General features: G+C 35.9%; 2 protein-coding genes across 2 annotated transcripts; one reads left to right on the top strand and one right to left on the bottom strand.

The window, feature by feature from the left end:
* Window positions 1-1,735: 1,735 nt before the first annotated feature.
* On the top strand, window positions 1,736-2,875 carry BBX28 (B-box type zinc finger family protein). The gene is made up of 2 exons (XM_089616095.1): window positions 1,736-2,336; window positions 2,452-2,875. The coding sequence occupies exons 1-2, from the start codon at window positions 1,860-1,862 to the stop codon at window positions 2,680-2,682; spliced, it is 708 nt and encodes a 235-aa protein (XP_089472221.1). The 5' UTR covers window positions 1,736-1,859; the 3' UTR covers window positions 2,683-2,875.
* Window positions 2,876-4,447: 1,572 nt separating this feature from the next.
* On the bottom strand, window positions 4,448-7,495 carry LOC149398346 (universal stress protein PHOS32-like). The gene is made up of 3 exons (XM_089615130.1): window positions 6,583-7,495; window positions 4,860-4,909; window positions 4,448-4,755 (listed from the first exon to the last, which is right to left on the bottom strand). Exons 1-2 carry the CDS (start codon window positions 7,325-7,327, stop codon window positions 4,902-4,904), a joined length of 753 nt encoding a protein of 250 aa, XP_089471256.1. The 5' UTR covers window positions 7,328-7,495; the 3' UTR covers window positions 4,448-4,755; window positions 4,860-4,901.
* Between the last annotated feature and the right edge of the window lie 14,783 nt (window positions 7,496-22,278).

The raw sequence follows: 22,278 nt of genomic DNA, 5'->3' as shown, positions 1-22,278 counted from the left end.
TTCAAGACTCTTGGCTTCTCAAGAACTCTCGGCCACTCATTTTCTTGAGCAAGACTTTTGGCCACCAACAAGACCTTCGAACTTGACATCCCTCGACGAAGTTCCTTGTCGAAGATCTACATCCGAAACAACAGTGGGTTCCTTTATTCTTCGTGACCCAGAATGCCTACAAGGCTCAACAAGCATCTAAAAGCTCCAAGCGCAACTATAAATACCCATCAACACAAGGTTGAGCTAAGATTGCTCTCAACTCGGAAAAACCATGCTAAAATAGTTTCTCAAGCCTTAACTCTCTTTAGCTCTTTCACTCGTCAATTTCTTTCTCTAAAATTTAGAGACGGAACTCTTACATTTTGCACTCGACTAATATTGAACGTCAGAACACGTATCGGGGAAAATTCCTCTGTGCTCCCTAGCTCACTTTATTTTCCTATTAAATGATGGTTGCCAAAAATCAATTTCCAACAAGACAAGACCACTAGGATCAACAACTTCACAACTTTTGATTCCACATGCAGATATAGGATCCGATCTTAGATTGAACCACGTGAGATATTGAATGTTATTTAAAAAAAACAGTATATATATATAATTATATCAAAATTGAACTAGTTGAAAAAATTAAGTCTACAACTCAAATTTTAATTATTTCCATTTTTATCGTCATAATCTATCAAAATAGTTGTATCGTGTTTATTAAAAGAAATAGTTGAAATGACACACACACACATATATATAAATATACATATACATATATATATATACGTGTATATATGAGAAAATGGGACATATATAACTTGTGTTTAAGTGAAATGTCGTGTTTAATTTTTGTTATAAAAACGTCAAGTTTCTACTTTTAGTTAATTAAAATGACGAAATTATACGTTAACATACACAACTGTGCTAAAAAAAAATTATTGACTTTTTATTAATGTTGACTCTTATATTTATATATAAATCTCATTTTACCCTTATTCATTCGCATCTTATAGCCTAGTATGTAATTTATTTATATATAAAAAAAAAAAATCAACAACCCCACAATCCACAATTGCGATTTTGATTCCTGAACTTCACGTTTGAATCAGTAATTTCACGCTCGAATGTCGATTTTTATCCTTTCATTTTATGTGTTCTCCACGATATTTCATATTTTAAAGATATTTATTTATTTTTATTTTAAATAAATTACATATGAGACTATAACGCGCGAATGAATAATATAAAATAGAGTTTACATATAAATATCAGAAACAACATTAATAAAAAGTCAATAAAAAAATATGTCTAGCACAATTTCGTTATTTTAATTGAACAGAATATAAAATCGACATTTTTTAAAATTAACGTTAAACTAGACATAATATAATATATATATATGCCATTTTCTTTATATATATTAACTAATTGCAATGAAAACAATTATGCTGCTGACCTGGCAAATTTAAGAGCAGTCACATTGTCAAGCATGAAGTCCTCCACAAGGGAAACCGACCGTAAATAAAAATAAGAAGCCACAAGTCCGGCGTTTTTGCAGGTACTAATATATATATATATATATATATATATATATATATATATATATATATATATATATATATAATAACATCAAGAAGATAGCAATAAAAGAAGGAAGATATGTTATTTTAATCTAATCCACCCGCAATGGAAAGACCGTACTACCCTTGAGAGACAGCTAGACGAAGACAAAACAGACGTGTAATTACGTCCAACTCCTCGGGGGATTTCCATAAAATAAAACTTCCTCTCTCCCTCTGTTCCTCTATTTCGAAGACGAAACCAAAACCACCCCAGAATCTAGAGAGAGAAAGCCGAAGAAAAAGAGAGAGAAAAAAAAAATGAAAGACTGTGAGCTGTGCGGTTCTAGGGCTAGGATGCACTGTGAATCGGACCAGGCGAGCTTATGCTGGGACTGCGACGCGAAGGTCCATGGCGCAAATTTCCTGGTCGCGAAGCACTCTCGGAGCCTCCTTTGTCAAGTCTGCAGCTCTCCGACGGCGTGGTCGGCCTCCGGTCCGAGGCTCACACCGACGGTCTCCGTCTGCGAGGCCTGCGTTCGCCGGAGCTCCGGCGAAGCCGAAGAGGAGAACGATGTCGATAACGAAGAAGAAGAGGAAGCAGATGATAGCCATGGCTTCAGTGACGACGAAGAGGAAGACGAAGAAAACGGAGAGAATCAGGTCGTTCCGTGGTCTTTCTCGTCCTCTTCGCCGCCGAATCTCTATAATGCTTCTTCGAGCAGCGAAGATCCGGCGATTTCTAGGTTTTCCTGTTCGAAACGCTCGCGAGCGCTTCAAGCCGATCTGGATTCAGATGTAAGCTTTATTTATTTTTATCATTTTTTAGGCAGCCATAGGCCATAGCCAAACAGAAATTGAGGCGCGAATGGTTTATTTTGATTATTAATTAGTTTCTTTCTTTTTCTTATAGGATGAAGCGACGTCGTGTTGTTCGTTTAGGTCGCCGAAGCGAGCTAGGCCGATCGAAGCCAGTAAAGATTACTCGGAATCTTCTTCAACCTCATCGCCGTCGTCGACATCGGCGGTGATCATCGCGGCGTTAGAGAGGTTTCAAAAGGACGCCATCGGAGGCCGCCATGAATCTTCATCGGAGACGGTCCTCGAGATTCGGAAACTCTGTAGTGATGATCGTAGCCGTTGATTTTGATATTGATTTCTTTCGAATCGATTACATTTAAGTTTTTATTTTATTTTAATGATCGACATAATTATTGAACTAACCAAATAACGCTACACCGCTTATCGTTTTTTTGTTTGTTATATTCGATTAGTATAAAATTAATACTTCCAATTAATTATATGTTACATTTGTTTAAAAATAAAATATTGATCAAGATTCGAGCCTGGCTAATGAAAACCACATATTTTATATGCCGCTGATTAAATTATTGCTTTCAGCACGTTCACAAATCATGATGCTACTCTTACGCGGAAATTGTGGGCCCATGATTAAAAATGACCAGATATTTATTCCTATTAAATCAGTGAATAGCTTGTATGACTTGATCTTTGTATGGTGGAAGTAAAGAATACCCACAGAAAAATATGGCAAAAGTTGAAAACTTTTGAATGTGCAAATATTTGGCGGTTGATAAACTTGTGGTCGTCGTTTCAGTCATTGTGCGAGTAATTAAGATTTTTTTGAAAAGAAAAAAAGTAGGTGAATTAATGTCCACACAGGTATATTATATATAAACAGAGTACAGAGTGGTGGCGAGAGAACAGGGAAGGAACAAGTTGTACTTGGGTGAGAGACGTGTGTGAAAGGATGACATATTGGTCAACGGTTTGACTTTGTACTAAAATTCCACGAGCCTCGTAATTAGGTGCTTGGAACGAGTCTTCAGAAAGAAAATTGGAATTGCGATGTGTATTGAAGAATAATAATATAACTCGTCCTTTACGCGCCAAGTGTTCGTTGCGAGCAAATGTTACGGTGGATATTTTTTTGTGTTTATTTCATGGATTAAAATCTCGCATCTCGCTGTCGTACCGCACTTTTAATTTTGGGGGTATCTCGTCTCGTACTGTGGTATTCCGTGGTGTTTGATGAACGTTCGGGGTATCTCGTACCGTGTGATAAATTACATTCCGCGGGATATACCGTCTAAAAAAGAGTATCTCGCGGGGTATTTAAACAATTTTTTAATTAAATTTTATTTAAATTTAGGATACACAAAAAATTAAATTTTAAAATAAAATTTTCAACATTTCACATATACAATTCTAATAGAGTACAAATCAATACACATTTAGATCAAATTAATTACAAATTACATCTAAATCAACAAAATAAATAATTAAATTCGGATAAAAAAAACTCATTTTAAAACAACATCAACATTAACAATATCATGTAATTATTCAAATAACTACCTAAATTCGGATTATAAAAAAATCCATATAAAATCAAGTGAACAAATACTCAAATATCAAATCTATGTCTTCTTCTTCGAACATCATAATTTCGTTAAAAACCCTTCAAAAATCAACATCTAAAGTCTAAATCGGGCGGAAAATCCATTAAAAAATAAACTAAAAAACATTAAAATAACACCCGAACACTTATCCCGCGGAAAATGACGAGATTTGAGCAAAAATAAACATATGACGGACGAAAAATGAAGATATCTCGCGAGATTGAGAGAGATGCGAGAAATAGCGCGAGATTTCGCGAGAAATGCAACAACTCGCGAGATAAACTCGTACCCTTCTCGCAACTTTCATTTTTGCGAGATCTCGCGCGAGATACTCCCATCTCGCGCGAGATTTTAACCCTTGGTTATTTTTAGTGTCACAGAATTAGCCAAAATGTCCAAATAATAAGCCAACCAGCAATTATGTGGTGTTGACTGTTATGTGTTGACACTTTTTTCTTTTTCTTTTTTTTCATTTTCAAAAGAAAATGTTACTGGACAACGCATACATAAAATTTAGATTGTTTCAACAAGCTGAAATAATTCACAATAGATAACAAACTGGTGTCAAATCTGCGACTTTCGGACCGGAAAAACCTCGAAAACAGTACATAATTTTTTTTCATATTCCCCCACAAACAAACGAAAGGGGAATTAGAATGAAAGATAAGAGAAAGAACAAAGCACTCTACAACAGACTGTCCATTTCATTTCATACAACATTTTTCCCTTCCTTTCTTCACCCGGACTTATTATACTTTTCTCGACGTGTCAGAAAATCCCAGCTGATTTCGTACCTGTTTCAAGTTGTTTAAACTTAGGAGTTGATCTTCTTTGGGAAAAAGAAAATCATTGTTGAGTTCAGGAGGAAAAGAGTAAAAGGAAAAAGAGGATCGAATACCTGAACATGAGATGATCAAGCTGAGACTTTGTAACTTGTTTGTCAAGCTTCTGCATTGAATAAAAGAAAAAACAAAATTATATATTTTTTTAATTTTTTTTAATTTAATAACATGGTTATTAACACGATGTCATTCTGTAATCGGTACGATATTTACCGACATGCTTGTTTAGCCCGCCAAAATATACAAGTAAAGAAACAAGCTTGATTCTTTGTTTTTAGACAGATAACAAAACCATGCATTATTTATCTACGACAAAAAATTAGTTGACCAAATACATGTAATTGACAATGTTGAAACTTGGAAATAATATAATTAACACCAACTTGATCCCAGACTATAGGCTAAATATAAAGATTCCTTCAACTTGAGGGGACAAAATTATTATTTTCTGCAAGCACTTTAACCATGGTTTGGTTCATAATGCAAGTATAAGAATCTAAACAAAATGATGCTAATAGCAGTATCGGAATATCCTTTTCCAATTTTGACAATGTCCTGTTTTATGGAACCTTAGCTATAGAAACAACAAAACCAAATCTGTAAACTGGTTCAGTGTAAGTTAACATGTAGATTAATTCAACACAACATAACTTCAAACAATTAATTTGATAGACGAAAATTATAGGTGAAGAACAATCACCCACAAAAAATTATAAATAGAAAATAAGTAAATAAAATTTAAAAACATAAAACATGAAAGGTAATACATATTAATAATCTGAATCAACGTATGAGACTAGGCCTACTAATAAATCCATAAAAGGTCTATCTTGCCTCACAAGAAGTAATCACATGTGACCAAACAGCACTCTTTTTTGTTAGAACTCTGAAAATATAGATAGTTTAATAAAAAAATTCAAGATCAAGGAATGAGTTTTTTTTTTTTTTTTTTGGGTTTTGAAAGGAAGATCAAGGAATGATTGGTAAAGCAAAAGTCTTTTTTTTCCCCATATCATGTGCTGTAAAAAATATGGCAGACACGACATGCATACATTTACGTAAAACATCAACAGTCATAAAGACCAAAACCATCAAACTATTCACTATTTTTATCTCACTCTTACAAAACATCAAAAATAAAAAACATAAGTTGGTAAGGAATTTCTAATTCAAGCAGCTAGATTTAACAAAAAAAAAAAAAAAAAACTAATCCCGACCCAGCCCAAAACTACGATAAATAGCGATAAACGCATTGAAAGTAGACTTCTTCATCTCCCACAACGTAAAATGAAAACAAACTTAACTAGTATCCAAGAAGTTACAGCTTAATAAACTCTCTTCAATTTTAATTGAATCAAATCAATTTCTACCATTGACTAATCAAAAGCAAGAGCATTTTACCCACATATAATACCATCAAAGCCTAAAATTTAACGATGCTTTATTGAAAATCAAAAGTAGATGAGATCTACCACCAAAACGCGGCTAAAGCATTAAGCTTTAAGCAAAGCTCAACTCACTAAATCACCGTCAATTCCGAAATCGAAATAAAAACTAAACACACGAACCAGCTAATTCATCACAAAAACTGGCACTAAAACTCTTGAAAACTCTCAGATTGTGCCAAAACCCACCAACCATGGAATTCAACAACAGAACTAAACTCAATCGCAGAACAACACATTCAGCTACACCACCCAAAAGAACCAAAAAGAGAAACAGAAGTCAACCCAAAAAAACAATCAGTCAGCAATCCAAGTCAACGCAAAAGAGAAATACCTTTCAAGTGCTCCTCTCCCTCCACGTGGTGAGACACAGCAGAGGCGGCGACTTCTCCGACGGCGGCGCTGACTACGATCTCTCCGGCGGTGTCGTCCTTGTCCTCCGGGTACCTCACGACCACCACGGGACAAACGCAGTGATGAACACAGTAATCGCTGACGCTCCCAAGCTTCCCATCGCTTCCCCTCCGAGCGGCTCCGAATCCCCGGCTCCCCATAATCACAGCGCTCAGGCCGAGCCTCTCGACCTCGAGGCAAAGCCTCTCCCTCATGTCGTGGTCCTTGACGATGTGGATCTTGAACGGAATCTGAGCCTCCTTGAGCGGCTTCGCCAGATCGGCGGCCTTGGCCGCCGTGAACGCGTCGAACTCGTCCTCAAGCTTCTTCTCCTTCGCGTGCCGCTTCGTCGGAGTCGCGGCGGTGGTTCCGATCTGCTCTCCGTCGTCGGCGGCTAAGGTCAGGTCGATCGAGCCCCAGTCGGCGCCGAAGAGGACGGACGTGGGGCTGACGTGGAGGAGGATCACGGCGTCGCCGGGGCGGATGTAGTGGCTCACGGCCCAGCGGACGGCGTGGGCGCTCTCGTCGGAGAGGTCGACGGCGACTCCGATCTTCCGGCGAGCTCCGGCGGTGGGCGTCGGAGTGGCGGCGATGGCGGAGGAAGCGGTTGGGCCGGATGAGGAGTGGCGGATTTTGATGGAGGGGAGTTTGGGGTCCGATGGGTCTAGGGGCGATTGGGGATGCATTTGGGGGTTTTAGGGTTTCTAGGGTTTGAAGGGTTTTGGGGATTTTGTCAAATTGATCAGAGAGAGAGAGAGAGAGAGAGAGAGATTATCGAGAGGTTTCTAAGTTGAGAGAGACTGGATGTAGGAAGGAATTAAGAAAGAAGAAAGGTTTTGTGTTCTGTTGTTTATCTTTTAATTAATTCACCTTATATCGATTGGGCTGTAATTTTCTTCTTATTGGGCTTTCTTTTTTTTTTTTCCTTCTATTTTTTTTTTTTTTTTACCTGTAGTGGAGATTAACCGAGCGACCTCCTTTTCAAAACATTTTCTGTAACTATCCTCCATCACATTCTTACTCTCACAAAAAGCTCGATTAAACCTCATTTTTAAAAAATATTTCTGGTTTTTTTATAAAAAATTTGTCACTTACTAGATAATTTCAAACATCAAATGTAAAAAATTTGTCACTTACTAGATAATTTCAAACATCACATTTGAGATATAACCAATTTTTAGAAACTTATTAGAAAATAGTCAAACATACGAGGTAACACTTGAATAAACCATTTAAATTTTCAATTTTGTCATTCGTTTAAAGCATCAAGTTTTTTTTTTTTTTTTGCTACAGTTCATCACTCTTTCTCTCTCCCTCTCATACAGTTTTTTTTATCATCAATACTTTAAAAATCCATATCTTCATCATATGAACTCAAAAGTGAGTGATTCTAAATCCTACGGATTCGTGGCGATGAGATCTTCAAAAATAGACTCATTGTATTGGATGAAAGGTCCTGTCTACTGCTATAGAATTCCGCCAAAGTCCATCATTGGTACATTTTCCGTTCACTGGCGATAAATGGTTTTTGATCCGCATTTTCAAGACCAATGCATAATAAAACTTCAGTGATACTTAAAGATTTTTCTATGAAAAACTAGTAATCTATGTAAATTTTTTTTTTAAGGAAATAACTAGAAATTTTCGGAAATTTGTTGGAAATAAATGAAAATTTAATGAAGATTGGGTTTACAAAGAAAAGTTAAGAAACGGAATTTTTTAAAATTTTATTTTTGATTAAGAAAGTAGGTTGAAATTTTTCTAGAAATTCAGAGCTCATAACATTTGTCATTAATTGTCGAATTTTTTCAAGTATAATTTACATATTTTGTTGTTAATTATAGTATGTTTAATATGAAGATATTTAAGTCAAATATAATTGTCATTGACTATTTTCCTAAACGTTTACAAACGTTGGCTAAATCTCAATTTTATAATTTATTTTTTACTATAAATCTACAACGCCCTCGACGAAACCTCATTTTTTAAAATCATTTTTTTTTATAATTTTGTTTTGCTAACTATATTTTACCATTTACAATTGATTTAAGTTTTCCTTAATTGTTTACGGTTTTATTTATGTAAAATAACTACAAAATCATCTTAGATTTAAAAAAGAAAAAAGAGAATTTATAAAATGTTTGAAAATTTGATATATTCAAGTGCTCACCATCTACAACTATGGTAGCTATAGGATTTCTGACCCTAATAAAACATGGGCCTCTGGCCATTTCTAAAATTGGAATTTCAATGTAACCGTAGTTTAGATAATTTTTGTTTATTAGCCACCACAATTTATAACGTATTAAATAAAGACTACATTACCCTTCAACATTATCCCCGCCCAAAAACAAAAAATAACTGATGAAAAAACAATAAAAAAAACGAAAGAAATGACAATAATTAATAACATGATTAACGTGACAAACATCAAGCGATTACACAATTTGAAAAAGGAACCAAAACGGAAATCTCATTCAACGTAAACACTCGCACAAAAATAATCCTAGGTGCTCAAGAACATCTCGCAAATTTAAAAAGTATATTAACAAAAATCCGAACTCATTGCTCTTTCCTTCATAACCAGAACAACGAAAAAAAGCATAAAATAAAAAAAAAAAAAAAAAAAAAAAAAACAAAGAAGAAGAATATGGAGAAAACAAAAATGACTAATCAGAGGTTTTCAAATTCAACAATAATCTATACATTAACATATATAAATTAATTCAGCTAGAAGAAAAAAGTTTTACCACCATTGTCCTACTGTTAAAAAAAAGAAAAAAAAAAAAGAGAACCACGAACATGAATAAAAAAACAAAGAAGAAGAAGAATACAAAAAATATGAAGAAAACAAAGACGACAGATCAAAAGCTTTCGAATTCATAGGTAATTTATATAAATTAACATAAATAAACGGAATTTTTTTAATAATTAACATCAATTAAAACCTCAAACTTCATGCCTCAAATCCACATCCGACAATCTCCGCCGTAGCCGTGATGCTGACGAGGCGTTGCTCCGTGATTGTCATAAATGGACAACGCACAAATACTGAAAAACATTGCTGGAAAAAAAAATCGCTCAAGATTATGGTTTGAACAAAAAATCTGTCGAAACTAATGGATTATGGTTTGAAAATAAATTTGCCGAAATTTATGATAAGTATCCCCTATAAAAGTGGAAGAAACATCAACAAATAAAATTTAAATAAATTCAAGAAATAATTTGGGTTAAAATTTGAATTTCAAATCGTAATCTTGCAACTAATACATAATATGTAACAAGGAAAAATATAGAAATTTCAATGAACCTTAATCAATGCCGTGTCAGTAGAATGACGATAAAATTTATAAAAAAAAAATTAAAAAAAAATCTGAAACACGCACACAATGAAATTCTGAAGTTAGAACAGGTCTAGTCAATTACAAATCTCATAAAACATATATATTAAGTATGTTTCGTTATTAATTATAAATTAGTCAATACTTATTATTACTAAATACTAATCCAAAAGGACAAGCATTCTTGTCAACCGAGTTCAATTTAAGTAATAATAAAACATTAATTGCAATGAAATTATTTGGGAAATTATGTATTGCATGAATAAAAATTTGGAAATTAAAAGGTAAATACATTTAATTTGGAAATTATGTACAATTTTACAAAAATACAATCTAACACATAAAAAGAAGAGATTTGTAACTAATTAGGCCACTTTAAACATGTGATTTTGGATCTAGCCTATGTTTGACAATTTTTAGGGATATAGCCAAATGGCTTATGTGACAATAATTAAGGTCTTATTTGCCCTTATTTATTAATAAATTCGTCACTTTCTCTCTCTTATTTTTTTCAAATAATTTTTTTTGCATCAAAACTTCAAAAATTTGTATCTTTCTCATACGAACTCAAAATTGAGTGATTTCAAATCCTACAAATTTTTGGCGTTGAGATCTTCAAAAATAGACTCATTGTGTTTGATAAAAATTATTTTTAATGCATCATATTTACATTTCCATTTATTTTTTTGATAATTTCAAAAAATTTCAGTTATTTCCATATTTAAGGTAGATTTTTCTACATCTATGGTATTAAGCATTATTTTTCATCAAACACAATGGATCTATTTTTGAAGATCTCGGCGTCACGAATCCGTAGGATTTGGAATCACTCAATTTCGAGTTCATATGAGATAGATATGGTTTTTTTGAAGTTTTTATGTAAAAAAAATGTAGGAAAAAAACAGGATAGAGAAAATGACGAATTTATTAATAAATAATGGTAAATAAGACCTTAATTATTACCACATAATTATGTTGGCTATTTACCTAAAAGTTGTGAAACATAGGCTAAAAACAAATTTTATAGTTTCATTTTGGCTATTTCGCTACAATGCCCTAAAAAGAAAAGAAAACATATAAAATACCCATTTGTTTGAGACTTAATCCCTAAATCTCTAAATTGAAATCAAAAGAAAAGAAAAATAATAATAATAACAAAAAATAATTTAACCAAACACATATACACGAACACTTGTTTGAGACTTAATCCCTAAATCTTTAAATTGAAATAAATTAGTCCATCATTTAATTCAACCAACGTCCACGATCCACCCAACCACATATACACACACGAACAACTTTTTCTTCTTCTTTCTCCGACTTGTTCTTTCCCTGTTTCATCGACAGCGTCCGCGATCCCTCCTTTCGAAGCCGTCAAAGCATGTTGGCACGACCTCCTCCGACGACATTGGCGGTGTTGTTAAGCTCCGCAGACTGGGCACCATTGTAGTACTAACCGCGACCAAATCTTGAGCCACAACCTCAATTCCAATTAGGAACTGGAATTGAGGTTATATAGAGCCACGTTAGCCATCGGATAATCAATTTGACCTAGAGTTTGTGATTTTTCTCAATCCTACTATCTTGAGTGAGAAGTATAGATTCAACATCAGCAACTAAGATAAGCTCAACTCTAGTATCCATACTCACTATGAAATTCTCATATTCTTAATGTAGAACACTGAAATGGCTTCAATATGATCTTTTGCTTTGTGTTCCTCTCAAACCATAGCCCAGTAGACCAATAAAAAATTACAGATCTTGAGCATTTAATCGATGATGGACAGAGATCCTTTCTTCATACAGTTCAACCGCGCATCGAACTGTGAGATTTTTGCTCTTATCTGTGCGACGTACGTCTTCAAGGTACTCCAGATCTGAGAAGATGTCTCGAAAGAAATCACTCGCGATAAAACACTATCGCTCATTGACGCCATGAGCCATGAAATTATGAGTTGATCTAGTCGAATCCAAGCTACAAAGGATGGATTCATGATTATGTGGTCCCGATTTTAACCGAAAGTGAATTCTGGTGGTGAAATTAGTTCATCTAAAAGAAATTTTTGTAGATTGTGGCCTCGCATAGTAGCTAGGATTTATTTCCTCCAAATGATGTAGTTGTTGCTGTCAAGCTTGGAGGCAACTGGATGTGTGAAAGTAACGAGCTGAGTAGCAGTGTTGTTTTCCATGATGACGTAGAGAAGAAGAATAATCAGAGGATGATGATAGAAGAGGACGAAGATCAATGATTAGGCGTTGAACGAGAATAGCTCTGATATCATGTTATAGCTTGAGAGTGTTTGGGATCAACTGAGAAGAAGAAGATCTCATTGATACAAATGAACAATACATAGCAATGTGGTATTTATAGTTCCCGCTCTTACAAGCTATAAAGATATGTAAACAACAGTAAACATAAAGAGACACAAAACGACACTAGAGTGAAGAAGGATAATTTACTATTAAGTTAATTAATTTATTGTGGACCTGGTGTACTTTTTTTTTTAATAAAATGAAACTTTGGCTAGAATCTTAAAAGGAGCTAGGGAAGTGGTTAATTGCAACAAAGTCTTGAATAAACAAAGTACGAAATTATAATCATTGTTATGAAAATAAAATGAGGACATACGAAAATACTAATATGAAAGATTTCACCGTAGCTATTTATCCAATTTCAAACTTGCTTAAAGTGTTGGATAGATTGTAAATCCAACGTTTCGAGTGGCCTAGTCCGAGAGATTTTTCTTTTTTTAGAGAATTGTAGTTTCAGAACTACCGGCTCAAAAATAATTAAAATTTAAATGATATAAAGTGTAATTAAATATAATTAATAATCAATCCCTCAAATTGTGGAACAAATCACATATATGCATTTATTTAAATTAATACTATAATTGTTTTTCAAAATAAATTTGAGTATTCAATTAATAGGGGAGAGTTCCGGTATGTTTTTTAAAAGCCCACGTCATTGACTTGACTATTTAATAAAAAAAAATGTTGAAATTTTATAGAGAGTTTAATACTCACGTTTCATGTGACTTAACTAGTTATAATTTTATTTATATCAAGTGTTCAGACCAAATATACCCAATAAATTGATCAAATCGTAAAAAATTGTTTAAAACTAACATAATTAACGTCAATGTTTAAAATAATTTACAAGTATTAAGTATTAATAAATGCTTTTACCCTCACTACTGCAAATTAACATATTGGGTGCGTAAGGATATTAGGTGCGACATGTCGCACCTAAATGTCGCACCTAAGCACATATTAGGTGCGACATGTCGCACCAGATAGTCCTCCAAGCGACTAAAAATTTCGCTGATGATTAGTGATATCCGGTGCGACTTTGTCGCACCTAATACAAATCTGTCGCACCTAATACTATTGGGTGCGACAAGTGTCGCACCTAATACTATTGGGTGCGACGGGTGTCGCACCTAATGAGTTTAAAAATTGAAACGGTCAGAAATTCCCCCCGAATTTTTTTTGGTTTCCTAAAAACATATTCGGTGCGACATTGGGTGCGACATGTCGCACCGAATATGTTTTTAGGTGCGATATTAGGTGCGACATTGTCGCACCTAATAGTTTTAGGGTATTTTAAATACCCGAGCGTCTTCTTCCTCGAGCCCACAACCTCTCTCTCTCTCTATCTAACTGTATCTCTCTCCAACTCGTTCATCTTCCTCCGCCGTGATCTCCCCCGCCACCGTGACCTCCCGCCGCCGTGACCCACGTCCAGCCACCGCCGCCCGCTGCCCCACGTCCAGCCACCGCCGCCGTGACCCACGTCCAGCCACCGTCGTCTCCAAGGTATGTCTCTATCTCTTTTCCCCTTCTCTCTTTCAATCACTCATCTCTCTCCATTTCCGACCAGCCCGTCTCCCCGCCGCCGTGACCAGCCCCTGCCCCACGTCCAGCCACCGCCGCCCGCTGCTCCCCGGTACATCTCTCTATCTATCTCTCTCTCTCACCTTTATCGTCATCTCACTCGGTCTCTTTGCAGGTTCGTCCCGCTCCCAACTACAAGTCCCGCTCGTCGACACCGCCGCTGCCCCCACCGTCGCAACCCATGCCCGACCCCAATCAGCGAAGCTGCCTCATCGCCGCTGCCGAGCCCGACACCGTATTACCTCGCCATTGAAGGTGAGTGACAATATTTATATAATTGTTATATTTTAGATTGAAATTGAATTTGAAATGAATATATGTTTAAATTAGAATATAACAATTTGAAATGAGTATATGTTTAAATTAGAATATTGAGTTAAATGGTTGAAATTAAAATAAATAAATGTTGAAATTGGAATATTGAGGAAAAGCACCGATCACTACGTAAATCGTCACGAGAAGCGCCAGAAACCTATCAAGTTGACTGCACAAGACATACTCGATCAGTTGACTAGTGTTTCTTCCACGACAACCGGCAAAAATATCGGTAAACGAAAACGTGCTGAGTGCGAATTGAATTGGACCAAAAAAAGCATCTTCTATAAGTTGTCTTACTGGTCAGAATTGGAGTTGAAGCACAACATGGACGTCATGCATATAGAGAAGAACGTGTGCGAGAATCTTCTCGAGACGATGCTCAGCTTGGAAAAGAAGAACTACGATACGGAGAAGTCGAGATTGGACTTGATGGACTTGAAAATCAAGTCTTCTCTACACTTGAGACAACAAAGGAATGGGTGGTACAAACCGCCAGCAGCGTACACGTTAACGCTTGAGCAGAGACACCGTTTTACCGAATTCCTCCAATCTACTTCAGGTCAGGACCCATCAGGAGGAGAACGTGACCCCCCGCAGATGCCGAGGAAGAAGCGGGGACCAACGACTGGCGTCGTTTCTGCGAGAGCTGGTGTTGGGACCCCTGGAGCGAACACAGTTCGCTACGATCAGACTGCGCAGGCGTTCCACCAAGACGTCAGGGAGCAAAATCCGTTGATCGGGACGTTCCAAAACCGATTAGGAAACCTGATCAAGAGTACCATTCCAGTCGACCTCCCAGACTGGAATCATGTGCCTGCGCAGAGTGTGGCGGCTCTTATGAACTCGATTCATAACGAGTATAACTTCGTTTATGAACATCCCGAGAGTGACGAGCTTGTGCCTGCAGATCCTATTCGCAACGAGATTGATATGGCTATCATTCGCGATGCGAAGAGGATGCGCCGTGGCCAGAAGTCGAGGTTGTCGCAGCTCTTCTTCAAGACATTTTGCGGGAGTAAGGATCTCGCTAAAAATGAAACTCTCGAAGGCTACAACAAGGAAGCCTGGTTGAAAGCAATAGAGACGTTCGACTCGCCGAAGCATAAGGTATGAGTTGAACTTCCGATGGTTATTCGAATTTCTTAAAATTAAACTTAACGAATTTATGTCTTGCAGGCGAAATCTCTCCGCAACCGGGAAAATTCGAAGATGAAGAAGACGAAGGCGAGACAAGGGTCACTTAGTTTTTTTGGTCATCGCTCGAGGAACGTAAGTCTCTTAATATTAATATGCAATATATATGTGATTCATATTTTAATGTTGAAAAATTACAGCGAAGGGAAGATGGGAGTATAGGCTCGGCTTTAGCGATATGGTCAGAAAAACACCATGACGCTAAGGGATCGTGGACGACTGACTTCGCGAAGACGCAATACGTAAGTTAATTTTTTTTATTTACTATATTTAATTACTTTATTTCTTCTTATCTGATAAGTTTTTTGTGGTTTTATTTTGAAGGATCAAATCACTGCCCAGACGATAGATATTTTGCGGCAAGCGGTGGAGCAAAACGCCGTGATCTCCCAAGAAGATGCGGAGATGTACGCGATGCGCGATGTTTTGGGAGTACGCAGAGACTGGGAAGTCGGTTTATGGCCTTCGATCCCAAGGTCATCGTTGGGTGTTGCCCAAACGCTAGATAGAGGCTCGTCAAGTTCGTCATCTCAGACCGATCCATTGGTTGCCGAGATGCGAGCTCAGATGGATGCCCAACAAGCCGAGCTACAGGAGATGCGGCAACAAATCGCCTTCCTCAGCCAGATGCACAACCAGTCTCCCACGACTCCCCAACCTCCGCATGCACCGCAACCAGGTGGGACTGATCAGCAGACGCCGGGTTCCACGCCGGGTTCTACGCCTGGTTCTATGGATTTCTTGCGAGACCGTCCTTACGGAAGCGGCGGAGCGAGCGGCAGCGCGTCAGGCAGCGGTGGACGAGGACGCGGAAGTGGTTCCTGAAGTTCTGACAACTTATTCGGTAGAGGGAATTCTACTATCGATAAGTTTTATAGGAAAAAAAATTAGGATTTCATTTTTTCGCTTTTTTGGAAAGAATTTGTATTTTTAATTAAGAATTCTATTTTCAGAATATTATTTATAATTAATTTAGAATTTTGTTAATTAATTTTTATTTAATTTTAAATGAATTTTGATTTAGTTTTTTAATTTTGTATTTTTTTTTTAATTTAAAAACCATATTCGGTGCGACAATGTCGCACCGAATAATATGGCGGGAATGGCATTAGGTGCGACTTTGTCGCACCCGATATGAATTTACTCGCCAATTTTATTAAATTTGGCAGGAAAATAGATTGGGCATTAGGTGCGACATGTCGCACCTGAAAGTGTCGCACCTAAATGTGTAATTATTCGGTGCGACATGTCGCACCGAATACCTTCTGCGACGGGTTATCCGGTGCGACGTTGTCGCACCTAATGTCGCACTTAATAAACTTTTAAGTGCGATATTTTAAGGATTGGGTGCGACATTCGTCGCACCGGATAACGTTTTTTGTCCTAGTGCATGTACATAATTTATGTATTTGATAACATTTTGATCTACATGTGTCAATATTTTTATTGACAATGTCCAACTTTGTTTATTTGAAGAATTTTTTTTTTAACTTTGACTAATTCGCTAATAAAATAAAATCTTTTATATTTTGCATATCAATAAGTTTATGTAGCTATTTTCCATCATTTTTTTCGATATCGCATATTTGAGTTGATTGTAAATATATTTTATTGTAAAAATGTATCGTGTATTCGAGTAATTCTTCTAGTGACCACTCTAGCACCCGAGAGAGAGAGAGAGAGAGAGAGAGAGAGAGAGAGAGAGAGAGAGAGAGAGAGAGAGAGAGAGAGAGAGAGAGAGAGAGAGAGAGCAATGAAGACTAAAAAATATGCCACTTTACTTTCGGAAAGAAGTAAGGCTTACATATATTGAGAATGAGAGGATCATAATGAATCTTTTTGGCCCATAATCGGACTACAAGAAAAAATTTGACTTGGACAATTTGTTTGGGAATGAGCCTGTGAGATGATGGGGTTTGTATGTGTGGTGGGTGTGTCTCGCACACGAAACGCTGGTGGTATGTTCGGTTTGCCGGTTGGCTCGCTCTACCTCCATTTTTTTTTGTATTAGTGGATGCCGTGTATTAACAACTTCTTTGTTTCGAGATACATATTCATAACCCTTATAACCCATATCCCCTCGATTTCCTAAACTAACTTGATTGGTCGGGAATATAAGGTCATGTTGTTGCCACATATATACTTGCTTCTTTTGAACAATTGGACACGCTGAGAGCTGTTTATATGAACTCGCAAGAAGAACATTTTTCCTACAACTTTTTCTTGTAGCCGTGCTTATATCTCTTCTTTTGATAAACATGTGAAGTGCCTCTTTATTGGACACGCAGAATTTCTGTTGTTTAGAAAGTGGATCCTATTTGTCGGAGGTGCGGGGTACCTTTTTATTAGATTGATCCACGAGGCATCTACAACTAGTATATTGTACAACCACTACATTTGGTTTTCTGATGCGCATGACTTTCAGATGCGACTAGTCGCACTTAAAAGTCGCATCTAAATGACTTTCGTGTGCGACTAGTCGCACCAGATTATCAACCTGAAGTTCAAAATATTTCGTTAAAATTGTTTTTTCTTTTGAGTATCAGGTGCGACTAGTCGCACCTGATAGTTAAAAAAACGTTCAGGTGCGACATGATAGTTTAAAATTTTAAGCGGGCCAATTCTCCCCCTCAGTTTTTCATTCAGTATTGACGTGACATTCTGATTTAATTATTTTTAGATATTATCCGATGCGACTAATCGCACATGATAGAGTTTTCAGGTGCGACTAATCGCATCTAATAGAGCTTTCAGGTGCGACAAAGTCGCACCTAAAGTTTAGGTTTTTCTTTTGTCGCACCTAACCGTCGTCGCCCCTTTTGCGACCTCTCCACCGGTATCTCTCTCTCACTCACTGAATTCCTCTCTCTTAAACTCAATATTTCTCTCCCTCGATCTCTCTGCCTCACAGCCTCGTCCCGAGCCTCCGAACCTCGCCGTGCGCTCAGCCCCAGCCACGCTGCCGAGTCCCTGTCCTCCGAGTCCCAGCCTCCGAGCCGTTGTCCCCGAGTCCCTGCCTCCGACCAAATCATGCGTCCCCGAAGTCGTGCGTCCCCGATCTGGGGTAGAACTGATTTGTTTTTTTTTTATTATTATTATTATTATTTCCTTAGGTAGCTTCTTACAGTTCTATTAAACAACTTGACTGTAGATAAAAAATAAAATACATATATATGAGTGACCATATAATTAAGGCTTGAATTGTGTTGTTCAAATATAATAAAACTGATGTAGTTGGTATTTGAATTGGATTCGGTGAAATGTATCGTAATACTAGAGAAAATGAGCCCAAGACCTTTATTTTTTTGGCTTTCTCCGGGGGAGGTTTGGCATCACAACTTCACTAATTATTGGCTAGTCTGTTGGATTGGATTTCGCAACCTGAGACAGGATTACTAGATGGCACTTCTAACATTGTTTCGTATGTTTGTCTTATTATTATGGAATAGTTTCTTATTATTAATAACAATTTATCCTTTAGGAATTTTGTTTACACTAATTTAATTTTCTATAGTCTTTGTAACTGAAAAAGTGATGAAATATATAATTAAATTTAGAATAAAAATTAATAAAATCAGCATATTAATTTTTTTTTAAAAGATAATGAGCATCGGATGCGACTAGTCGCATCTGATGCTTTAGCGCCAAAAGCATCAGATGCGACTAGTCGCATCTGATACTCTTGTATCCTGCCAAAATTTTAGGCAGGAAAGAGCATCAGATGCGACTCGTCGCATCTGATGCTTTTGGCGCTAAAGCATCAGATGCGACTAGTCGCATCTAATACATTTTTCTCCGCCTTTATAGAGCGTTTAGGACACAATTTAGGTGCGATTTTAGGTACGAAAAGTCGCACCTAAATGTGTCGCACTTGATAATCAAGACTTTCAGGTGCGATTTGTCGCACCGAAGAGCATTAGGTGCGAACTTTCGGGTGCGACTTTATCGCATCTAAAGTCGCACCTGAAAGTACTTTCAGGTGCGACTTTTGCACTTTCAGGTGCGAAAAAAGTCGCACCTGATGCTATATTTTGTACTAGTGAACATAAATTTTTGTTGTGTAAATTTTGTTTCTTTGTACAAACCTTGCAAAGTGATTTTACGGCACATTTGTTATTGTGCTAATTCTTTTTCAAAATTTGAAGGTTTTGTTACGGCGAACTTTTGCACGACATAAGAAAATTTTGTTATGCAAGTGATTTTTCCTCGCAGTTAATAGGCAACATCAACGACAAAAATAGACTTTGCACAATGGTTTTCAAATTGCGTTGTGCAAACTTCGTTATGCAATCCACAATATAATATGTAGTAGTGCAAGGGTCAAACCTCAAGGAAGTCGGAATCGTCCATCCACACGATTGGGCCGGGGTCGATCTTCAACTATCTCGGATTCCTTGAGATCCCCTCGGCCATCAATAGCTTGTTGATAGCTTAAGAGTCGAGGCGACCCCCACGAGACATCAGAGTCATTGGTCTTGAGACATGGACGAGGTTACATCGGGTCCAGGGGTGGCAAATACCCCCCTCCCCCTGAACTTTTGGAAATGCAATTATTACCTTACAGATTAAAAAAAAATTAAATTTTTAATCTAAATTTATATGATTTTTTTTTTTTAAAGATTTGCCTTCCTTAATTTGTTTTTCCAAATTTATTCCCCCTTACTTGAATTCGTGCTCCCCACGGCCCACAAAACATGGTAAAGACACGTGAAAGTTGGTAAGATAACATTTTAATATTAAGATATATATGATCGGGAATATGAATCATACATATATTTATATATCTCAGCATTTTTTCTTCATTTATTTATTTTTCTTCAATTTCCTTTTATCGGTGTTCTTTTACTCTATTCCATTTGCACTCAATTACATTAGAAAGGAAATGATGGACATCTTAGCATGACTTTGAAGTAAGATACGATTCCCAAAAAAGACCAAGTAAGTGACACCTTCAGAATCAGCAACCCAACTCTTTAGAACCAAAATTAATGTTTATTTCCATGATAATTTACCGATAAAAAAAAATCATCAAACACACTTCTTATTTGTTAAAAACAAAAATTATTTTTACATGACACATATATTCTCTACCAATGTCCAAAAGTTCACAGCTCTGCCACTTAGACATATACTCCATTAATATTCCTATCCCACAAATATACATAACTATTAGGTTTTATATCATATGAAATATATGTACTTAATTATTAGGTCTTATAACTATATAGTAAATTTGAAATGAATGAATTTGCAAAATAATCATGATTTGTCTTAAATTAGTGAAATAGCTAAAATATGTCAGTATTAAATTTTAATAATTTGTTTGACCTTAGATTAAATTTTTTGAAAGTGACAAATTATTTACATAGATCGCTGATAACGTAACTTTTATTATTTTACTGAAAATTTAATTATTTTTAATCAAATAATTTTAAATAACTAGTATAATTTTTCCTAGTTAATAAACCATGGTAATATTCGAATCCTACTTATTAGAACATGACCGCTGTCACGTTTTTCTTCTCTTTTTAAAACCATGTAGAAATTAATTAGTCTCTCTTATCTTATCAGGAAACTCAGATCCCAAAACCATGATCAAAGAAAAAAACAATCAACTTGACAGATTTTTATCAAGACACAAGGGATCATTGGAAGACTACAAAGCTTTGCCAAAAATAAAATAGCAAGAAAGAGGGGAGAGACAAAAGCAACAAGCTGGCAATTATAAAGCAAGACTAAACATATATCATTTACATCCCATTATAATTATATAGTAAATAATTTATTAAAAATTTCCCCAAAAAAAAGTAGAATAAATAAAATAAAATAAAATAAAAAATTTACTTCTACTACTACTCCTACTCCTACACTCTCACTCTCACCTGTACCGGTCTGCACATATTTATATTCGTCACAGAGTTTTCTGTACGTACAACGTATTACATGTATACACATATATGTATTGTGTATATATATGTGTATGTGTTGTAGTAGTCTTCTGATATACTATCAGTAAAATAGCCACTCCCTGAACAGAAACCACAGCAGTGTCGTTAAAGATTGCCAGTTTGTATATCCCCTATATCTATATATTTAATGTAGTTTTTTATATATTAAATAAAGTGAAATTGTATTCGCGTTTATCAAGAAACTAAATACGGATACATAAAGGCTTAGTTTTGCTTGACTCCCATAAACAGAAAGCTCAGAGATCCTTCGGTTTTGTTGCAGCACAAAAAGGGTGTCAAACTAACTCTAGAAAAGAAAACCCTATATTTTCTTCTTTTTTTTTTTTTTGAAAGGGATATTTTCTTCTTTTTCGATGTTACTATAGACCCTTTTTGGAGATGCTATTCCCCTCTTAAAAACAAAGAGAGAAATAAATGAATTTAAAAACAATGATAAATAATTTATAATAGAGTTGTATTAATGTTGTAATCTATCGGACATCTTTTTTGTGTTAACAAACAATTATTGTACATAGTTAGTTGTTAATGCTTAATTGTCTTCGGTCCTTATATATAGGTATATATGTGTTGATGTGCCTTTTATAAATTTACGCTGGCAGACATAAAATTTGATAAGAATATATCATAGTGCTATAAATACATATAGCATACAATATTAAGAGATTCGTGTACTTGAAATATAAAAGGGTGAAATAAATTAATGTGGAGAGGCAGTTATTAGAAAAAAAAAAAATTAAATCTAGTTTTTCTCATATGACCCAAAATGAATTTGATAATTAGATAGATATATACAACACTTGTGATGGATTGCAATATCCAAGTTTACGTAACGTTTATTTCTGATTATATCTTCAAACAATATCTTTCAACAAACCGATAAAACTTTTTTGATATATAAGTCATGAAAATCACAGGCCA

This window comes from Urtica dioica, chromosome 5 (genome assembly GCF_054948205.1).
Source record: "Urtica dioica subsp. dioica isolate 48M chromosome 5, U.dioica_male_clone48M_v1_H2, whole genome shotgun sequence".
Classification (NCBI taxonomy): Eukaryota; Viridiplantae; Streptophyta; class Magnoliopsida; order Rosales; family Urticaceae; genus Urtica; species Urtica dioica.
This window is presented reverse-complemented; position numbering and strand designations above follow the sequence as displayed.